Genomic DNA, 21,857 nt, shown 5'->3' with positions numbered 1-21,857 from the left:
TACCGGTGCCTTTTGGCATTCATTCAGCAAATATTGGGCATGGCACTGTTTTGTAGAATGTGCTCTAATGGAAGGGAGAATAGACAGGACACGGTTTTCTGCTCTGCAGGAACTGGGTGAGTGTGGTAGGGCAGGAGGTGGACCAGCTTAGGATTCCTCTGGGGCTCTAAAGGCCCAGCGCCCCTGTGTGCAGAGCAGACCAAGGGCTCTGTGAGGAGGGGCCAGGTGAAGCTCAGGTTGTGTTCGGACCCTTCCAGAGTAACCTGCGAGAGTCTTGGGCTGTGCGCAGCGTGCGTGGGAGTTGAGCACGGTCCGGCTGCTTCAGGAAGGGGTGTCACGGGGATCGGTGTGAGCCTGTGAGTGCTGAAGCGTGTGAGGCGGGAGGTAAGGCGTCAGGATCGCAGAGTCCCCTCAGTCTTGGACTGTAAAGGCAGTGGTGGCCATCGGCCCGGTTTTGTGGATGACTCTTCAGATCTCGGCCCACAAATAACACTCATGGGAATTCTTTTTCTGTTTTTAAGTGTTTGTTTTGGTTTGGTTTTTTTAAGTGAATGCTACCCCCAGCCCCCAGCATGGGGCTTGAGCTCACAACCCCAAAATTAAGAGGCACACACTGTACCCACTGAGCCAGCCAGGTGCCCTCCTCCCTATTCACGGGAATTCTTAACATGGGGAGAAGCACCCAAGCTGTTTTACGCGTGAATACCCAGTTACTCCTTAACCCTTTTGGCCACGGCTGTTAAAATGGAATTGGGCATTCGGCCTAAAGCAGGCTTGCTTGTGCCCTGCACTGTGACATTTGAGGCTGGCCATTCCATTTTGGCGACTGCCCTGTGAATTGTGGAATGTGTTCGGCAGCATCCCTGACCTCTACCCACTAGATGCCAGTAACTGCCATCCTATCCCCCAGTTTTGAGAACCTCGAGTGTCTGTGGACGTGGCTGGGAGACAGAATGACCCTGGGCAGGAGTCACCTAAGAGTGGGGTCTAGAGTCCCGACTGCGCGACAGACCCACTTCTTTCCTCTTTCTTCGCTGGGCAAGCAGCGGGTAGCCCTGTGACATCTGCGTGTCCACGTAACCGGCATGACCCGAGCCCCCAGCCCGGGTCACAAGTCAGGTTACTTTTTTCTTGTCAAATTAAACTGGTTTGTGGACCCATTTGTGAGATAAAGAACAAGTGCCATGGGTCCTTCCTGAGCCCTTCCCCCAGGCCCAGGAACCGGAGCCACACACAGGACAGGGTGCCGTGCCGTGCGTGGGGGTGTGCCTTCGTGGCCAGTGCGCCTCTTCAGGCCCCGCTCTTCATCCGCCTGCGTCCCTGAGGGCCTGAGATTTTCTCTCTGAAAACCTTAAGCCAGCAGCTGGCCCCTCCTTCCCGGGTTGGAGCCCAGCCCTCCGAACACCCTCCTCTGCGGCCGTAGTTCTTCAGCATCTGGTGCCCTTCTGTATCCTCCCTGTTCTGCCTGCCCAGTAGGGGCCGCGCAGCCTTGCCCTCTGGCTTCGGGTCGGGATTAGCCGAAGAAGAGCACCCACCGACTGGCAGAAGGCAGGGGGAGAGGTTAGGATCACACCCCCACCTCGTGTTCTGACAGGGGCGCTCTCCTCTCCCACGGCCGGAGTCATAGCCGGGGTGATCACGTCACTTAGTGTCCACACTGGTACACACTGAGAAGTGGGAAGGGGCGTGAAAATGAATCAAATCACTTTTTGAATACCTGCATATCGATGAGCAGATGGTTTTACTGTACAGGCGGACCTTTCAAGTAGCATTATTCAGCAACTACAAACGTTTTTGTAGAAAAAGAATACTTGGGCCTGTTAAAACCGCTTAATAGTATTCAGTCGTTATATTCTCGACACATAATAATATTGTAATCTTTCACCATTTCTAACACCATGTTACTCACATTCTTAAAAACATACACTGGGCGCACAGGTGGCTCAGTTGGTTAAGCGTCTGACCCTTGACTTCAGCTCAGTTCACGACCTCAGGGTCGTGAGATCCAGCCCCCCTCCAACTGGGCTCCACACTCGGCTCAGCGGAAGTCTGGTTGAGATCTTCTCTCTCCCTTCCCCTCTGCTCCCAAGTCCCCGCCCCCACCACGTGCTCACGTTCTCTCACTCTCTCTCAAACCAATAAATAAAATCTTAGTAATTAAAAAGAAAAAAATTAATAAAATTAGAAACATAAATTTTTGAGTATCTAATTTCATTTTTTTATTCAGTGGTTTAGAATCTTCAAACTGCATTTTATGGTTGATAAACTTGAAACTGAAGCCTTTGACTGGCTCTCCCTATGGACTTTTAATATAACACTTTTAATTGAGAAAATATTAGTAAGCTCGGAGCAAATTCTACGAAATCCTTAAGTCTGGTATTCTTCTTTTTTTCTTTCTTTTTTAAATTCATTTATTTGACAGAGAGAGAGACAGTGAGAGAGGGAACACAAGCAGGGGGAGTGGGAGAAGGAGAAGCAAGCCTCCCGCCGAGCAGGGAACCCAATGCGGGGCCCGATCCCAGGACCCTGGGATCATGACCCGAGCTGAAGGCAGACGCTCAACGACTGAGCCACCCAGGCGCCCCAAGTCTGGTATTTTTCTGTTGAGATATGTAACTGTGTCAGCCCAGATGTTTTTACAGGGCCTGTTTGTCTGCCTCTGTGAGTGCAGAGGTGACCAAATGCTCTCATAAATTAAAACTCGTCAAATGAGTTGTCGCTAAGATTTTTTTGAGTGTCGAATCAAATGGGGATGCTATAAATCGGTACGTCTTGTCCATTTCCGTCATTGCATCACAGAGCATCTGTTTACCCAGTTTAACATCAGGGCTTTTTCGGAAGACTTGGCACAGGCCGGGACAGTGTGGAGTCCCATCGCACGACTTCAGCTTTACGCCGCAGGCGCCAGGCAGGCTCCGGGGGCCTCGTGGCGTCGTTCCCTCTGCTGCTTTGGTAGAAAAGAGCGTCCCTGTCTTCTGTTTACAAGCTGTATTTTCAATAACTGCAATTTATTTTCTTTTTTAAAGATTTTATTTCTTTGAGAGAGAGGCGCAGAGGCAAAGGGAGAAACAGGCTCCCCACTAAGCAGGGAGCCCAACTCGGGGCTCAGTCCCAGGACCCCAAGATCCTGACCTAAGCTGAAGGCAGATGCTTAACCAGCTGAGCCGCCCAGACGTCCCTGATTCCATGATTCTGATGGGGGGAAAAAAATCACACTATTATTTGAATTTGTTTCGCTGTTTTTTTCTCTTCAAGATAACTGTTTATAAAACTAGCACATTGCTTCATTTTTCATGTGTATCTGAAGAGATTTGGAATAAAAAATTAGTGGAATTATGTTAAATATTTGATGAATAGAGTCATGGTTTTTAAGTCAACATACAAGTATGTCCTAACCTGTAAAATTGTGCTTCTGGGCCTGTCCTATTAAAATGCCACCTTGCCCAGAAGCCGACGGCTCCAGCAGGTTTGTCTCTTCTGGTTCCACGCCGTCAGCGGCACCACCGTGGCCCTCGTGCTGATCCGTACCTGTCAGGAGATATTGGGGCTCTCAGGTGTTTATCGCCAGCTTTCTTGAGAAACAAATTCAGTTTTAAATTGTGCACTTTTGGTTTTTGTTTGTGTATTTTTTTATTTTGACTTTTTTAGAGAGAGAGTGCGTATACAGGGGGGAGGGCAGAGGGAAAAGGGGACTCCCCGACAGACTCCCCGCTGAGCATGGAGCCTTACGCGGCGCTCCACCCCACAACCCTGAGACCGTGACCGGAGCCGAAATCCAGAGTTGGACGCTTACGTGCTGGAGCCACCCAGGTGTCCCTGTGCTTCTATTCCTTGAACCGATGGCTGTCAAAAGGACTGCAAAATGACAAAAACTTTGTAGCCGGTTGTAGCTTCACACCGTGCACCATGACAGACCCTCTCAGACGGTGCTTCCTGTGTCACGGACGGTTGGACGGACGGTTAAGCCACGGCGCGTCCTTGAGCCTGCGGCTGCCCAGCGCTCCCACCCGCCAGCCAGTGGCAGCCCGGGGCGCCTTGCCTCCTACAGGCCACAGCACAGCTGCCTGGCCCCCCGACCCCACAGGATCTGGCAGGGGCAGTGAGTGCTCCCCCCCCACCGCCGGAGCTGGCACGGACACCCCAACTCTCAGGTCTGAGTGCACAGCCCTTTGTCACCTGCGGGGGGTGGGGGGCTCTCACACTGCTTCTGGGAAGAGCTGACAGAGAGGAGTGCCCCTGTGTTAGGGAAACTGTTGGCCACGCTTGAGCCGCACTCCCTAGAGGCTGGAGGTGGAAGAGATGTGCTGTTGAGCCTATTTTGTTGCAATTAGGAATAACGCATAGGAAAAACATGGGGAATATTGGAAACCACATGGGATCCCGAAACTGCACAAACCAGGTGTTTGACCATGTAAGCCACAAACCTCTCTGGGCTCCCTGCCTTTGCCCTCGTAGTCTGGAGAGGGTAAGGCTGCAGAAAGGCAAGTCTGTAACATCCACTGCTCCGATTAATTGGGGAAACCCAGAAGAGAAATTAAGGTTGAAAATGGGTTTCTTGGGTAGAAGAGAAATGGTTTCAGTATATCATAACCTCAGAATGACTTGTATACTTCGGTATAACCAACATTACAAAGTAAGCACCATGGTTTCCCTGCTTGGAGGTTTCGAGCCCTGCAAGGGAGACTGGGTGGAGGCGGAGTACTGGATCCGGCCGGGCACGTGGCACAGCGAGGCCGTCTCCGTGAAGCCGCTGCGGTACAAGCGCGTGGACAGGGTAGGTGCCGGCCCTCGCCTGTCCTTATCTTCCTGTCTTTGCCAGCCCAGGCTTCTCCTGGGTGCATTGGGAAGTCAAGCTGTTCCCTTGCTAAGAATGCCGATTTCCTTAAGGAGATCCTTGGAGATCACCTGGCATGCTCGTGCGATGAAGTTCTATTTCTGTAGTTTACACAGACGGTGAAAACGTTCTACTTGCTGGGAACGAGGCAGTGGGTAAAGGACTGGAGCTCGCCCGTAGAGGCCGCCGTGCTCTGGCGCTGGAGACGAGTTTTCAGGGGTGCAGGTGGGAGCGTGTGCTGGGCTGGGGCGGAGACACGGAAGTGGGTACCGGCCACCCGCGACACACTCTGACTGCACCACCTCAGCCTTGGCTCTGAGGCCCTCACACGTTCATGAAATCTTCAGGGCTTTGCTTCTCCAAGACCAGGGTCCCCACTCCCCCCAGAGGCTGGACTTTGTCTGCAGTGGGGCCCGGGTGAGATGTTGCCAAACAGCTCACCAGGTGTGTGTTTCTGGTTCTGGAGGCCAACCCAAGATGGGCTGGTTTGGAGAGGCAGGCCCTGGCGTGGCACATGTTCGTACAGTCATCAATTACTGTGTTCGCAGGTCTGCATTTCTAGCCTCTGCGGTAGAAACGGGGTGATAGATGACAGCATCTTTTTCACCTTGGACTCTCTGAAACTTGCTGAGGGATACGTGCCTCGAAGACATGACATGGTCAGTGCCGTGGTGGTGGAGAGCAGCCAGTCATGCTATGTCTGGAGAGCCCTGTGCATGACCCCCGTGAAAAGACGGTAACGAGGAAACAGCTTTCTTCTTTGGGAAGGGAGAGGCCCAGTTGAAGCGTATTTTAAGAGTTGCTTTAATAAGCTCAGATAATAGCCTGTCCAAATCCTGAGCTGTGTGGTTAAAGGGGGAAAGTATCTTCTGGAAGGTTTTCAGCGGTCTTTGTGGTTGATTAAAGTTGAGGTTAACAGTTCCTTCTTAATCCTTAATCTCACATCGTCAGTGTTCACATTTTGGTGGTTTTATAGCTTTTGTTGTTCTTTCACATGTCGGTACTTTTTAGAACATGTTGGACATAGTGGGTTCTTGATTTTTTTTTAAGATTTATTTATTCGTTTGGGGGGAGCAGAGGGAGAGGGAAGGAGTCCCAAGAAGAGTCCGCACAGAGCGCAGAGCCTGATGCAAGGCTCAGTCTCATGACCCTGAGATCAGGACCTGAGCCAAAACCAAGAGTCAGACGTTTAACGGACTGAGCCACCCAGGCGCCCCTTAGAATTACTGAATCTTTCGTATCTGCGTTCTTCATTCTGTGCCACTTGTCCACACATGTTTGTGAAGCACCGCGGGGCCTTCTCTGGGCTTTCAGTGTAAATGGCTGCCCTGCCCAGCCTCCTGCTCCCTTTCTTTGGCTGCTTTTCCTCCCTAGCACTCGCCTCCAGTGAGCTTACTCTGCGTTCTCCCTAGTCATCCCTGTGTCAGCGGACCTCCTAGAATGCAGGTTCTGTGCAGGAAGGAGTTGGTGTCCTGTTCCCTGCTACACGTTGAGTACTTGCCTCCGTGCCTTTCTTTGGGCACCTCGGGGTGTGCGTGGGGGGTCTGTCGGGAGCGGCGCGGTGGGGAGTGCCATTGGTTTACAGACAGGGAGACTCTGGACCACCTGGCTCAAGGCTGTGGAGGTGTGTGGGTGGGGAGCCGTGCCCCTCTCCCGTCCAGCAGACGCTGTTGTCCTTGGCCACTCCGTGCCTAGTTGGCCTGCCCCCACAGGACCCTGCTCTGCTGTTGGAGGATGACTCTGGCCCATCTGTGGGGCGGTAAAGCCGGACACATGGCCTTTACATCCTCTCATCGCCCATGAGGGCCTGGCAGGCACAGGAGGTCTGCTTTTAGCTCCATGGAAAGGACTCAGTGGTGGAACCATGAGACACGACAGGAACCCATCGCCCAGCGTCTGTGCCAGATGAGTAGTATGGCTCCTCCCTGTGAGCGAATGAGGCTCTTGGGGTTCCCCACTGGTTGTGTCGTCATCTCGGTAGTGAGCAGCCAGGAGACCTGGGGCAGAAACTGGGAGGCCCGCTTCCCACATTAGGCATCATAGTCACTTGGAGCCAGATGCCCAGTTTAAGGAAACACCTATGCCATAAAAATAAAAATACGTGTTTCCTTGACTCTTCTTTTGAGGCCAGAAATGCTTGAAAATGACACTGCAGTTGCTTGGGCTCCTGACCACACGGGCACAGGAGGGTGGTGGCCAGTCCTGCCCCTCACTGACCGTCAGAGAGAAAGTAGTTGCCATCTTGGGCTTCAGGGCCAAGTGTGTTCATCGGAATGACTAACCATGTCTCCAATTCTAGATCCTTATTGTCTAGTCTGTTGAGGTTTTGTATAAGCACTTTTTCACACGCTGTGCGGCATTTCGGCGTGTGATATTTTGGAGAGGACGGGTGGCTTAGAGCAGGTGGGGACGAGCGTCAGCTGGATGGGTGGGGCACGAGCGAAGGGTTCCCTGGCTGTGGGTGGTCAGTTTCTGGGGAGCCGCCTCAGGTGGCCCCTGGGCTGATGTAGGTCTGGGGGCCACTGGTTCTCCGTGGGGAGGGGTCACTCTCTGGCCCCAGCACTGCATGAAGTTTCTCCCTTGACTGCCTCAGTAGTCATCTGCACAGGCAAGGGAAGTTTTTCCACCAGCATCCCTGGACGCTGGCTGTGAGCCAAGCCCAAATCCTGTGATTTCAGGATTCCCTCGTAACCTCCTAGTCAGCCTAGGGGATTAGAAGGGGGGTGGTCGACGAAGGGAGTGTGCCAGGTCCGGGGAGCTCCCAGCCTGTGAGCAGTCGGTTCCCGTTCCCTGAATTTACAGTGGAGATGAGCGGCAGTGCCGCCCTTAAGCAGGAGGTCAGTCGGTGCCCTGTGTGCCAGGCCCTGCGCCAGCCCCGGGGGCACTGCCACGCTTCTGCCCCTGGAGAGCCCATGTGCTGTCACCCCACTCAGGCTTCCGGACCCCTGAGGGGAGGCTGCTGGCAACGGCGTGGGGCAGTGGGTCTCTGTGTGGGTTCCCCTCCACGAGCTGGTCCAGAGGCCCCGGTATTAGCCCCGTGTGTACGCTCCTCTTGGACCCACCGTGCGGGTGCCCAGTTGAGTGTCGGAAAAGGCACCAGTTACTGAGCGCAAAGTGGAGCTTCCGCGCTCCTCCAGATACGCCCACCTGTGTTCGCTGGCAGCGTGAGCCGGGAACTTTCCAGTCGTTCCTGACCCTTCCGTGCTCGTACTTGACCCTTCTGTGCTCCTTTAGCAGCTGTCGGCTGTCCCCAGCGGTTGAGACTCTGCTTCCGTGGCGCCCTGGGTCTGGGGTGAGGGCGATGCGAGGCTGTGGGAGCTGTGGGAGGCGTGAGAGGAGTTGGCTGCTGTCGTCAGCACGCGTGGCCTGTGGATGAGAAGAGAAAGGAAGGGTTGGAGGTGACATGGCAGGGAGGAATGTGTGGACGGGAGGAGTTTGAGGGCCAGGAGCTGGTTGAGGGGGTGCCAGTGTGGTCGAGAATGCCACTGAGTGTGTGGCCGGGGCCCCATTTTCTGCGTGGAGCTGCCTCATGGGTGGGGAGGGGAGTGATGCCAGATTTACTGTCTAGATGAGCACTGTGGGAGCACGGTGAGAAGAATGAAGCCGCCTGCTTCCTACCAGTGTCCACAGAATGCGGGGGATCGGGGTCCATGAAGGGACCATGAAGGGAGGGTGCCTCCCCTCACCCCTCCTGGCAGCCTGAAGAGAAGAGGATCGAACACTTCCTCCCCAGCATGTTCCCAGAATAAGGAACTCCTTCAAGATATCACCACTGTGTCATTTCCCTTTTTCTAGATCTTTGAGAATTTGTAATTTTTTTCTTCAAGGTGTTTTGCTGTCCTTCTCCAAAATTCTTTGTAGGAACTCTGTATGTAGTTTGTGGCCATATGTCCCTGGGGGATTGACGGTCCGTCCCTCATGTCACTGTTGGCCCGGTGGTGGGGTGCGGCGCATCTGAAAGGAATGTGGCTGGGAGGCGGTGGAGCTTCCGGGTGTCTGCTCCTGTGATGCTGTTCTTGGGGTGCTCTCTGCAGGGACCCTGCTGCCTTTGAAGAGGCTGCCGATGAGTCCTGTGGAGCCTTTTTACTGAAGAACAAAGGTGGTATTGAAGTCACGAGGATGACAAATTTTGGAACATTAAAGGAAGGAGAAAGTAAAAATCTGGTGATCTGGATAGAGTAAGTCCGTCACTTAAATAAAGTCACGTCGGGGCACCTGGGTGGCTCAGTGGGTTAAGCCTCTGCCTTTGGCTCAGGTCATGATCTCAGGGTCCTGGGATCGAGCTCCACGTTGGGCTCCCTGCTCTGCAGGGAGCCTGCTTCCTCCTCTCTTTCTCTGCCTGCCTCTCTGCCTACTTGTGATTTCTGTCTGTCAAATAAATAAAATCATTAAAAATAAATAAATAAATAAAACCACGTTAATGAGTTTTAAATTGTGATATAAGAATTTAAAAAAAAAAAAAGAATTTCTGTAGAACCAACTTTATTTTGGGTGTTTATTTTTTCCTTCATGGAGATCTCTTAGAAGTTTTTCACCCTAAAATATCCTTTTTACTTCTATCCATAAAGCTCTTTACAATCACTTTTCGCCCAGAGTGAATTATGGGTTTTATGGCAGCTGATTATTTTGGCTTCAGGAATCTTGTCTGTATTCATGGCTCATTTTCTTTTTCCAGGAACAAAGGAGATACTCCTCAAAACTTGGTCAGCTGTAAACTGGCCAGCTGGGATAAAACTAAACAATTCAGGTTTCAAACGCTGGAGAAAACCCAGAAGTGCCCAGTAGGGTCTCTTGTTCCCATTCCCAGGAAGGAGAAGAATTTTTCAGATGAAAATACTGACTCACTAGAGAGCTACCGGCAAAACACAACCTGTCAGGCGTCGGAGAGCGGTGTGGTGCACAGCAGAGACGTCTCTCCAGGTAGATGGTGCCGCTGCTGCTGTGCTCGGTCAGCCAGCTGTAGGCCCGTGGGCTCTGCACGACAGGGCACTGCTGCTCCCTGGGCTCTGGGCCTGGTACAGCCCTTGCTTTGCTCTTTTGGTTCTGGGCTCTTGTCTTTGGGACGGAGCAGAAGACAGACATAGCTCAATTGAGACCCTTTAGATGTGCTGCTTCCTGCGGGTGGTTCCGGACTCGGGAAGGGCTGGCCGCCGTCCACTGGTGTTTTTGTTCCCTACTGTCTGGCATTTTGTGTGTCCGCGTGCATTTCCGCTAGCCTGCCACCACTGTCCGAGACTGCCTCGCTTCTGATCTAATTCTGGACTTAAATTCCATCTCCCAGATGACTGTGCTTGTGAAGACGATGGGGACAAAGAAGAGAGGAGGCGGGGGAAGCAGATGACGGAGCTGGAGCCAGAGGGGCTCATCCCTCCCGGTGCAAGAGCCCCGGTTGTGATCACATGCGATGCGGGGTATGTGACTGGAGGGCTGGGAGTGGGTTCTCCTTGGGGACATTTGTGTATTTGGGTCTTTAGGTGTCGTGAGTGATACTCTAGGTTGGAGGTTATAAAAGTATTCCTAACTATTCTGATGAGAAAAATAAAAAAGAAGGAAAAGCACTGGTGGAGAAAATGGTTTGAGTGAGTTTACTGACCAGAGCGTTGCCTCCCCCGACCTGACAACCGGCACATCCCCCCCCGCCCCGGCTCGCCCCAATTTCTGACCCTCAGTCCTGTTGGAGTCCATGTACTCTCAGCCCCTTGGCCACGGCTCCTCCCCTCCCCTCCAGTGCCCTCAGCTAAGGCTTCCGGCCCCTCACCTCCAGCTGGGCAGCTGGCCAGGTCCAAGCTCCGGGGACAGGGGTGTGAGGCCTCCCTTTTTGGGAGGACTGTGTATAATCCTGAGCCAGCCCCCAGCCCCGCGTCTGGGCAGCAGGCCACTTCCTTTCTCGGCAGCCCTCTACAGTTCTCCACAGTTGCTAATTCTTAATCTTTTTAAAAACCTGGCTCTGGGCACCTGGCTGGCTCAGTCAGCGAAGCATCGGGAGTCTGCTTCTCCCTCTCCCTTTGCCCCTCACCCCTGCTCCGTGCTCTCTCACTCTCTCCCTCTGTCTCAGATAAAATAGATTTTTTTTAATGCGGCTCTGATTAAACCACCACCTTGCTTCAAGCCCACCGCTGTCACAGCCGGGGCAGCCGTTCCCACAAACAGCCCTTTAGTCAGAGCTGTGCGGTGCCGCCTCTTTAAATGACCTCTTGGACCTCTTAGACGGGATGGCGCAGAGGTGGGTGGAAGGCAGCAGGTGAGCACCAAGTGTGGTGCCTCCAGGAGAGCCCGCCTTGGAGCAACAGCAGGAAGTTGGGCAGAAAATAAAGCAAAAGCTGTTTATTTTTGCTAGCATTGTACAATTCTGATGGAAACTTGAGAACACTGACGGCATCTGCCCTGTTGCTCTGAAGTTTGAGAACCACAGGGTCGTTTCAGTGGCTGATGCTATTGTGGGAAGACTTGCCTAGTTTGGCAAGTTCGTGTTCTCCTCTGACAGAAATTATGAAAAGCTAAGGGTGACTGTGGTTTTGTAGCCGACTTTCCGGACACGCGCGCCAGGGAATTCTGGATCTGCTGGCCTCATTTATAAGTCAAACTGAACTGCTCTTTGTTTTTCCAAGAAATCCCGGCCGCTGCAGGGAGCTCCTTCTGCTCTGCTTCTCCAGCTTCGTCATCGGCCGGTTCCTTGACGTGAATGTCGTGAGCGGGGAGGAGTCGCTCATCGCCATCCGAGAGCCGTTTTCTTGGAAGAAGTCGAGAAGTGCCACCGCGCCCACACCCACCAAAACTACAGTCGTGGTGACTACACAGAAAAGGTGCCGTGAGCAGAAGAGCCGTGTGAATCGCGTGTGCGTGGCGTGAGAGCCACGCGGGGCCCCGCTTGCTGCAGAGGCCGGCGTCCTGGCATAACGCCGGGGGCAGCGGGGCGGGCGCCTCTTTCTCTCATCACTCTCGGGGTGGGGGGCCGGGGACGTGTGTTTCCTACGATTCTGTCTCTGAGGAGGGCCCCACAGTGTGTGTCTCCTTCGTCGTGTTCATGTTCCTGATTACTAGTTGGCTCTCGCTTACCGAACGCCTCTGCTTCACACGTACTTGACGTGTGTGCTTTGGTGGAGCCCTTGCCACAGACCCGCGTCGCGGGTGGCGGGTGGCGGGCCTTCCCGGTGCTGCTCGTGGTGGCTCTGAGGGCCTTTCTGCCACAGAACTTCTCTCTAAGCAACCTTCCCGTCCAGAGCTGAGCCACAGCGATATCCAAGGGAGGTGACTGTGGGGTAAGGGGGTCAGAGCTACGTGTCTCCCACCCGCTGCCCTCAGGCAGGAGCTGGACGCAGGGTTGGAATGAGGGAGCAGTGCCTTTCTTTTTTTTTTTTTTTTTCTAAGATTTTATTTATTTATTTGACAGAGAGAGATCACAGTAGACAGAGAGGCAGGCAGAGAGAGAGAGAGAGAGGGAAGCAGGCTCCCTGCTGAGCAGAGAGCCTGATGCGGGACTCGATCCCAGGACCCTGAGATCATGACCCAAGCCGAAGGCAGCGGCTTAACCCACTGAGCCACCCAGGCGCCCCGAGCAGTGCCTTTCTTCAGTGCGTGCAGGTGCGCGTAATCAGAGGGTTGCTGGGCCTCCCAGTGACGTGTCGCTACTCTCCCACTGTCTCTTTTCCTGCTGTTTGCTTGCCAGTCGCCTCTCATGCTGCATTAGACCTGCCCACAGCAGGAGTTGTGTTCATCCTGATGGTGGCTGACTTCAGTGACTCCTCCCCACACACCTTTCTGGGGAAAGACAGAAGCTCAAGGGGGATCCCCAGTTTCCCCAAACTCCAGGCCGAAAAGCAGGACCCAGACAGAGCAACCTTTGCTGAACGTGTTCTGCATTTCTGCCGGAGTGTTGCGATGCTCTAGGCTCACAGCCGCTGTAAGAGCGGAGCGGGAGCTCAGGACCTGTGCTCCTCAGTCCTGACTCAGAGGGATTCTTGGGCACGGGCCCTGCTCTCCTCTGCTGGAGAGGGCCCTGTGAGAGGGCTCTGTGAAAGCTGGTATGCAGGAAGGATCCCAAAGTACCTGAAGTAAGTTTGCAAACTCCAGACTCAAACCAGTTCACGTTTATTTTTGGTTCTCGAAGGACCTTCAGTCTTTCCAAAGTAGAGAAGGATTCCTGAGTGCGAATGGCTTGTCTGCGACACAGGGTGATTAAGAATTTTGACTTGTGCGGTTTTTGTTTGTTTGTTTGTTTGTTTGTTTTTTTAGGAACTCAAGACGACAACTTCCAAGTTTTCTTCCACAGTATCCAATACCAGATAGACTTAAGAAATGTGTGGAACAAAAAATTGACATTCTGACTTTTCAGCCACTGCTCGCAGAGGTAGGAAATGTATCTGATATGAAATATTCTTTGCCACATTTGAGTGTTTTCCGACAAACTCAGGGTGAACCCTGCTAGGGTTCAGACATCAGTTTGTCGCCACTGCAGGTAACTGGGAATATCGGGGTAATGAGGGGTAGGGATCATTGCTGTTGACACTGCTTGTGGGGATGCCCACTGTCACCTGCCCAGCTAGGCCAGCGGCCTGCCTCTTAGCAGCTTTCCATTCGGGATAAAACTGAGCCACTGAGAAGACAGGACATGTGTGGGAAAGCCCTGCAGCTACACAGGCTGGTGGCTGGGGGGAGGGCAAGCACGGCAGGTCTCACGCAGGCTGCCTGTGCCTGGAACGCCCTCCCATCACCCACTCCGTGCGGCCGTGGAGCCGGTTTGTGCTCGAGCCTGTTGGTGGGCTCATGGGAGGGAGCTTGTCCAGCCTGTCTGCCGTTTCAGGTGTTGGCTGATGCCAGACAAGGGGTGAGGCCCTGGCAGGGGAGAAGTGGCATGGAGAGGAGCCGAGGGTCGACAGAGCACATGCCTGTGTGCACGTGGACACCAGGTCCAGGAGCAAGGGAAGCATCACGTCTGCTGTCAGAGGGGAGAGTGCGGCCCTCTGAGCAGAAGGGCACTCCCCACAGAGCTTGGGGTCCATCGGCTGAAGAGCAGATGAGCAGCGCCCCGGTGATGAGAGAAGAGACCAGACAGCAGCTGGGGCGAGACGCGGTTAGAGCTTGGTCGAGGACGAGCCAGCCTGAAGCCTGCTTGTGGGCTGAGGGCGAGAGGCAGGAGAGAGCAGACCGAGACGGGGTGGTATGCAGAGGAGAGAAGGCTTAGGAGGAAGCTGGGGGCCTGGGGGGGGGTTGTCTTTGAACAGGAGGAGATGCTAGAGGGAGCAGTGAGGCCCCTCCCCGGCTCCCGGCCCCTAGCTGGGCAGGCAGGAGAGGCTCCCACAAAGCTGCCTTGCAGTTGGGCTCGGCAGGAGGTGGCCCCTCCCCAAGGGCTTGCTGGCGTTCTGGAAGAGGGAGGGAGATAGCACATCCAGCGGGGGGCACGCTGAGACACAGAGGTGGGGGGCGGCTGCTGCCCTGGCCACATGGCGCGAGCAGCGTGCAGAGTAGGGCTGGGGCAGGCCGCAGACGGGAGCGGGGAAGCTTGTCGGGAAGGCGCTGCGGTATTGGTGGTGAGTCCCACGCCTGAACTAGGCTCTGTGGCAGCAGGCGGGCCTTAGAAATGAAGGGGTCCTGGGACGCCTGAGTGGCTCAGTGGGTTAAGCCGCTGCCTTCGGCTCGGGTCATGATCCTAGGGTCCTGGGATTGAGTCCCACATCGGGCTCCTTGCTCAGTGGGGGGCCTGCTTCTCTGCCTCTGCCTGCCTCTCTGCCTGCTTGTGTACTCTCTTTTGCTCGCACACAAATAAATAATTAAAATCTTAAAAAAAAAAATGGGGGGGTCCCCAGAGGCCAGGTGCCTATTGCTGGTGCAGACGCAGCCATTAGGAGCGTCGTGGGAGTCCGTGTCCCCAACTGCGCTTCCCCTGAGCCTGGCGCTGGGAAGGGACCTTGCTCATGCAGGCAGAAGGAAGGCGCGCGCGCTCCTGCCGGACCCCGGTGGTAAAATTGCCTGGGGCGGCGGTGAGCAGGGCCCCGTGGCCGCTGGCTCTACGGCTCACCTGCGGGCGTGGTTTGTTGGTTTGTTTAATCCTGTACCTGCCCACAAGGGTGCCTGGCTCGCAGCGCCTCGCTGTCATCAGCGTCACTGAGGCGGGACGGACGGGCGGCGGCCTGCGTCCATGGCAGGGGCGCACTCCGAGGAGCGCCGTGACCCCTGCACAGTCAAGAGGAGGAGCGCCTCTCCCCCCACTGCCCTGAGTGAGCCCTCCCTCCCCCCGGCCCTGTCCCTTGGCCCCCCGTGGGCAGCTCTCTGCCACCAGAGGTCGCTTCCCTCTCTGGCCATCTGTGTAAGTCGGTGCAGCCAGGGAATGGGGTCTTCGGTCCCCTTCAGCTGGAGTGACGTTTAGACGGGGGCCACATGTGGAGGGCGGTGTTGGGTTAGCTCGGGTGTGCGGCCCTGCGGTCCAGAGTGTGCTCCACCTTGTCCCAGGGCTGAGACCCCCCGTAGCAGCTTCCGGTTCTCTTTGCTTGGACTCTTTGCTAATGTCATAAATTTGGCTTCTCCGTATAGTTTGACTTCTATGCTGTATTTTACCATTTTTGCTTTGTATCTGTGTGATCAGTTATCTCTCAAATGTGTCTTTAAGGCCCAGTCTTGTATGACACCACGTAGTCTACACCCTGGCGCGGTGCTCTGCACTTCCTGCTGTGGGCCCCGACTCCCGTGGGGGCTTCGGCCGAGCAGCATGAGCCTCTGTGGCGCTCGTCCGCCAGTCATCGGTCCTTCCGGCTCCTGTGGGGGCGGAGGTATTTGACCTCCGTTTTTGAAAGCTATTTTTGCTGGGTCTTGAATTCTGGGCTGGAATTTCAAAACTGCCATTCTGCCGTCTCCTGGCTCACTGTGTTTTCAGTGAAACATCAGCTTTTCTTTGAGGTTTTGTTCTTCTACGTATAATGTGGGGTGTTTTTTTCCCTAACGCAGGGCCCTGCTCACCGCTGACCCAGGCAGAGTCTAGTTCTTCTTTTTATTACTGTTTTTATAAAAATTTAATTTACAATTTGCCTTTGGTATACTTTTCTTCTAATTTGTTGGCTTGGGGTGCTCTGAGCTTCTTGGATATGTGAGCTTATAGTTTTCCTCAGATTTGGGTAATTTCTGGGGTACCTGGGTGGCTCAGTGGCTTCAAGCCTCTGTCTTCCACTCAGGTCATGATCCCAGGGTCCTGGGATCGAGCCCCGCATCGGGCTCTCTGCTCACCAAGGAGCCTGTTTCCCTTCCTCTCTCTCTGCCTGCCTCTGCCTACTTGGAATATCTGTCAAATAAATAAATAAAATCTCTTTTAAAAAAAAAGTGGGTAATTTCTGGCCATCCTGTTCTCAGAGGCTCTTTCTGCTGAATCCCTTTTTCAGGTACCCATCGCCCGTGCACTGGCCCTGCATTGGCCCCACTGGAGCTGCCCCACTGCTCGCTGCCGCTTTGCTCACTTTTCTTCAGTGCTTTTCCGCTGCATTGCATTTTGGAAGGTCCCTGTGGCCAGTCCAGTTCACTAGCATTTTCCTCGGCAACGTGCATCCAGGGTATTTTCAGGTCACACGTGGTGGCTCTCCTCTCCCCCAGTGCAGTGCTCTTTCTCGGTCTTCTGTGTCCGCTGCACAGGCTCAGTCTTTTCCTGCCTTCGAGTAAGAGCTGCTTCGGCGTGCTCATCTGGAGCTCCTGCCACGCGTCTGTTTTGGCTCTGCTGAGGGGCTCCCCCCCACCACCCCCCGCCGTTATGGACTGTATTTTCTGTTTCTTTCTAAGGCTCCTAATCTTTGTTTGGATGCCAGACATTCTGGATTTTACCTTGTTGTCTGTTGGGATGTTTTACTGTTCCTGAAAATATTCTGCGGTTTGTTCTGGGATGCAATTAAGTTACTTTGAAATGGATACTTTCTAGCCTGGCTTTAAGCCTTTGCTGGGTGGGACCAGAATGGTGTTTAGTTTAGGGCTAACGCCCTTCTGAATATCCCATCTGTCCAAAGTCTCGTCTACTACAAGCCTTTCCATTCGGGCTGGTGGAACTCACACTGTTCTCAGCCCTGTGTGAGCTCTTCGAATCATTCCCACTAATCCAGTGGTTCCCAACAGGTGACAGTTGCCCTCCCCGGAGACATTTTTGGTTGTCATGGCTGGGGGTGCTAGTATCTACAAGTGGGTAGGGGCCCAGGATGCGGTAAGTACCCTACAATGCCCAGGACGGCCCGCACCCCAGAGAAGGTGCGGCCTAGGTGTTGGTCATGCCAGGGCTGAGGAACCTGCTCTCACACCATCGGGTGGGTGTCCCAGCCTGACATGGTTTCTTACCCTCATGCACTGACCAGTGCTCAGCTGACAGTTCGGAGGGGACCCTCCGCAGCTCTGCAGGCCTTTCCGGCACACTGCCCCTTCGGCCTCCTCGGACCCCGGCCCCAGCTCCTCAGTGCAGAGCCCCTACAGCTCCCCTGGGCTCTCTGCATCTGGGCCTGGAAACTGTCTACGAAGGGGCCGGAGCAGTTGCAGGGCACACTGAGGTAGTCCCGCACCCTCAGGACCATTGTCCTGTGCATCTGTGTTCAAAAGCCGTTATCTTCCTCTTGGCTGAGTTTCAGCAGCTCGGACTTAGTGCTGCTGCTTTCCTGGACCACGGGGGCGCTGGAGGTATGACTGCTCTCACTCATTTGCCGGCTTTCTCATTTTCAGCTTTTGAACATGTCGAACTACAAGGAAAAGTTTTCGACTTTGCTCTGGCTTGAAGAGATTCATGCAGAAGTAGAACTGAAAGAGTATAACATGAGTGGGGTCACCTTGAAAAGAAACGGTGACCTGCTGGTTCTGGAGGTCCCAGGACTGGCTGAAAGTAGGCCTTCTCTCTACGCAGGTGGGTCCGTTACGTGTCACGTTTTACTAGCAGGATCAGCAGACGCTGAACCCCCGTCAGGGGAAGAGTGTTTTTGTTTTGTTTTGTTAAGATTTTATTTATTTATTTGGCAGAAAGAGAGAGCACAAGTAGACAGAGCGGCAGGGAGAGGGAGAAGCGGACTCCTGGATGGGCGGGGAGCCCAGTGCAGGGCTCGATCCCGGGACCATGGGATCATGACCTGAGCCTAAGCCAGATACTTCACCGACTGAGCCACCCAGGCATCCCTGGGGAAGAGTGTTTTAACTGGCCACACTGCAGTCACATTATCTCATTTCCTTTGCTTTGGGTTAGGATTTTCTGTAAAACGTGGTCAGCACTGGCCGTGTGCCCGGCACCTCGCTCTGGTCACAGCGGTGCTGGTTTTATGCAGCTTGTCCCAGTGATGTTTATTTCACTTTTTCGAAGTGCTTGATTTTAGGGTACAACAGCAAAATTTGGGGATTTTGTAGTTTTACATGTGGTTCTACATTTTTTAACTAGGAGATAAGCTGATTTTAAAAACTCAAGAGTACAACGGACATGTCATCGAGTACATCGGCTATGTGATTGAGGTGAGCAGTGCTCCTGACGCGCTGGCCGGGCCGGCTCTTCCGGCAGTCCGAGGTCCGCTTCCTACCGAGGCTGGGCGGGGGGTGCCCTTTCAGCCTTTGAAGGCATTTCAGAAATTTCAGGAGAAAGTGACGTAAACCATATTTACCTTTATTACCTTTTATTACCTTTACCTTTATTGCCTTTATTTACCTTTACCTTTTATTACTTATAAGTTCATGATGTTTGCATTTAGTCAAATTTGGGCATTCTGAACACACACCAGGAAAGAGAGCCTCGGAAGGAAAAATACACTTAAAGGTTTGCCGTTTTAAAGGCCTTTCTGGAGAAGCCGGCTGACTTCTCGCACGCCCTCCTGGCGCACCTGCTTCTGTGGTTCTCTGGCTGGTCCTGCTGCCGCCCCCCGCGCCACCCGGCCTGCGGCATTTGTGTGAAGGGAAGGAGGAAGCCCACTCCTGCCTGATGCCCAGAACTGAGGAAATGCCGAAGCCCTGCCCCGGGCTGGGGTGGGGCAGGGTCTGGGAAGGATTCAAAGGAGGGGCGGCATCAGGCCTCCCCTGTCGGCTGCATTCTGCCCCAAAATACCGGGTGCCGGCCCATGTCAACGCAGGAACCTGCCCTAAGATGACTGGGGAGGGAGCCGACGCCCGGTGGCCTCCCCGCTGTTGCCGCAGGCCCTCCCCAGTGAGGTGGCCGCTTCGCCTCAGCTGGAGGGCGCGCCGGCTCTGCCAGCTTTAACACCCGCTGGCCTTTGGCCGAGAGATACGAGAGGCCCACGACGGCCAAGGACTATCTTAGCTTCCAAAGGGTGGATCCAGTCGTGCCCCTCAGGGAAGATGCCCTGGGGACAAACTCAGAGCAGCGGTGCCAGAGAGACAGGTGGGCGGTCTCTCTGGTGCCACTGGTGGGGGTAGCCAGCATCATACGCTGACAAGCCGTTTTCGTCTGTGCGCTGCCGAAGAGCGCCAGAGCCTCACAGACCCAGACTGAAGCTACAGGCGCCCCAGCCCGGGGCGTTGAGCGCCCTTCTTGAGCCTTTGGTGGGCTGGTGCGTACAGTCAGCTCCTTCGGAGCGACGGAATTCATGGTCGACTCAATAAATTCTACAGGTCTCAGCTCATTGCCTTTCTTGATTCTCTGTAGTTTAACTTTTGGCCAGTGCAGTGGTGCTGGAGACCATGATGGAGGGCGTGGTGCGCAGAAGACGCACGTCCAGGATGAGCCGTTACTCCATTGATGTCAAACTGGTGTTTCCATGACAGGCGGGCAGGCGGCCTGGTGTTCTCAACCTCGAGTCCGGTTGGGGGAGAGGGAGTTCCAGAGTGGGGCCACTGTGCTCTCATGCACATCCAGGGGCCATGGGACAGAAGTCTCCCAAGGCTGGGCCCTGCACAGACCCCTGCCACCATGGCCACCTCCACAGAGGGGCCTTCTTGTCACCAAGAGCTTGTGCCTGGGAACAGGCATTGTCATTTCTTCTCTTCCCGCTCAGTTTATCTCCGCTTGGTTTTCATCTCTGCGTGCTTTGCTTGATTCGTGAAAGTTGCCCTGTTGTTTTTTATATTGGCTGTTTCTGTCTGGGTTTTAAATTTTTCACACATGGTTTTTCAAGCTCCTGGAAATGAGAGCGGCAGTATGTGACGTCCCTGGGGCCTGAACTCTGTGCAGGGTGTGCTGACTCTCACTCTTGGTGATTTGCTTCCGTGTGTGCTGCTTCAGTGACCTTTAACTATAGGTTCATTTTCGTTAGTCTTGGTCCCTGGGAAGCCTGGGGCCCCTGGGTTGGGCTTGGTCTCCTTTTAAGGGGATTGTGGCAACTTCCGCTGCAAGCAGGGGCCCCACCAACAGGGCAGCCCCCGTGTCCGTTCCTGCCAGTGTCTGTGTCTCCCCGGGCCGGCTCCGGTCTCCCGGCACCGCTTCGTCAGTTTGTACTCGTTCGACGCAGGACTCTCCGTCCCGCACTTTCCCCCTGTGCTTCCTCAGAAGTTCCCTTTCTGTCTGACCTCCGGGAGTCCTTCTGTGCAGGCCCTAGCAGTGGCTGGGGGTCCCAGGATGTCTAGTTCCCTGTTCTGCTGGAAGGGGAGTCCTCTTCGTGAAGGCACTGTGTGGCAGGCGCCCCTCACCGCGTCATTGTCCTTCCGAGGCCGTGGCCTGTGCTGTCACTTTGTTTCCACAGAGCCCAGATCCCCTGCAGGGCCCGGGGCCTGTGTGCACGACGTGACAACGCCGTGATTTAATCCTCCTCATGGGTTTCACAAGGATTTAAAATACCAGATTTTAGCTCCAGTCCGTGGAGTGTTTCATGACGTGTTGCTAGATGAAGATCGTCTCAACAAATCAAATGTGACGTATGGGAATTAAATGGTTCTGCTTCCTTTTTAGATTCATGAAGAAGATGTAACCCTTAAACTTAATCCAGAATTCGAGCAGACATATAACTTTGAACCTATGGACGTGGAATTCACATATAACAGGTAGTGCTTTCCTGACTCTTCCTACAGACGCGTCTTCATTCTTCCTGGGGAGCAGGTTCCCCCTCCGTCCGTCCCTGCACGTCTCCGCGCGGCTGTAGGAGATGCGACGTGGTAGTGTCGGTTTTCGCGGGTCCTGCTTCTCTCAACGGGTCTTAAGATAACAGACTTGCCAACACTTGCTCTTGCTCCTCCTTGGACCATATGCACACGGAGGTGTTGTCATTTATCTGTCACGGGTATGGGGTGGGGGCCCTGCCAACCTGCCATTCCCTCCTTTTCATCCACTACGCCCCCCACTGTTAACAGGGGTTTTGTGTTTGTCTCTCCCTTGTTTTAAAAACAAACAGTTGTGTGTCTTTGTACACACACACCCCCCCCCCCGAGAAATATATTTTTTGGCTTTGCTTTGAGCTGTCAGTCTCTGGTTTCTGGGAGGTTTTCACGCCCCTGTCCCCAAGATTCTCCATGTTGTGCGTCACTGTCCAGTGTCTTCACCACTGCCCGTGCCCTAGGGCGAGTCCACGGCGCTCCCTGTCCTGCAGTGGACATTCACCCTGTCTCTGCCCTGAAGGCGCTGCTGTGAGCACCTTTTCCCTCCTTGTGACAAATGCTCGTGTTCTCTTGGCTGCACACTCAGTTGTGGGACTGTGGCTTTACCCACGGTGGCAGCAGGGACCCCGGTACCAACAGCTGTAACAACCTGTTGATCCACACCGGCCCAGGAGCTGGTTTTGTTAAACTTCTAAATTCATGCTGACTTGGTAGAGACATGATCCACCTTCTTATGGTCTGGACATGCATTTCTCTGATTGCATCGAAGTTGAGAATTTCCATGTTTGTTGGCCATAGAATTCTTCTGCGAAATGCTGGCTCATGTTTTTTCCTGAATAGTTTGGGTTTTGTTATTTGTAGGAATCTTCTCTGTGTTCTTTGTGCTGGACTGCCCTTGGAGAGGCGTGCTACAGATAACTTCTGTAACTTCTCTAGGTCTGTTGTTTGTTGTTTTGCTTCTGTAGAGTATCTTTTTAGGAATCAGAATCTTAAGACAAATCAGGGATGTTTAGTTTCATTTAAGAAATGTTTGGGTGGGGCACCTGGGTGGCTC

General features: G+C 54.0%; 1 protein-coding gene across 1 annotated transcript in view; it reads left to right on the top strand.

The window, feature by feature from the left end:
- Positions 1–21,857, top strand: part of MOV10L1 (Mov10 like RNA helicase 1) — a gene marked incomplete at its 5' end in the record, with an annotated part of 67,000 nt that overhangs the window by 14,521 nt on the left and 30,622 nt on the right. Inside the window, 8 exons of the mRNA XM_080811841.1 lie at positions 4,662–4,774; positions 5,383–5,570; positions 8,869–9,012; positions 11,488–11,679; positions 17,359–17,467; positions 17,510–17,687; positions 18,210–18,280; positions 20,661–20,752. Of these exons, the coding sequence (XP_080667967.1) occupies positions 4,662–4,774; positions 5,383–5,570; positions 8,869–9,012; positions 11,488–11,679; positions 17,359–17,467; positions 17,510–17,687; positions 18,210–18,280; positions 20,661–20,752 (1,087 nt within the window). The remainder of the gene's footprint in view (positions 1–4,661; positions 4,775–5,382; positions 5,571–8,868; positions 9,013–11,487; positions 11,680–17,358; positions 17,468–17,509; positions 17,688–18,209; positions 18,281–20,660; positions 20,753–21,857) is intronic.

Source organism: Martes martes (assembly GCF_963455335.1).
Source record: "Martes martes genome assembly, chromosome: 8".
NCBI lineage: Eukaryota > Metazoa > Chordata > Mammalia > Carnivora > Mustelidae > Martes > Martes martes.
This window is presented reverse-complemented; position numbering and strand designations above follow the sequence as displayed.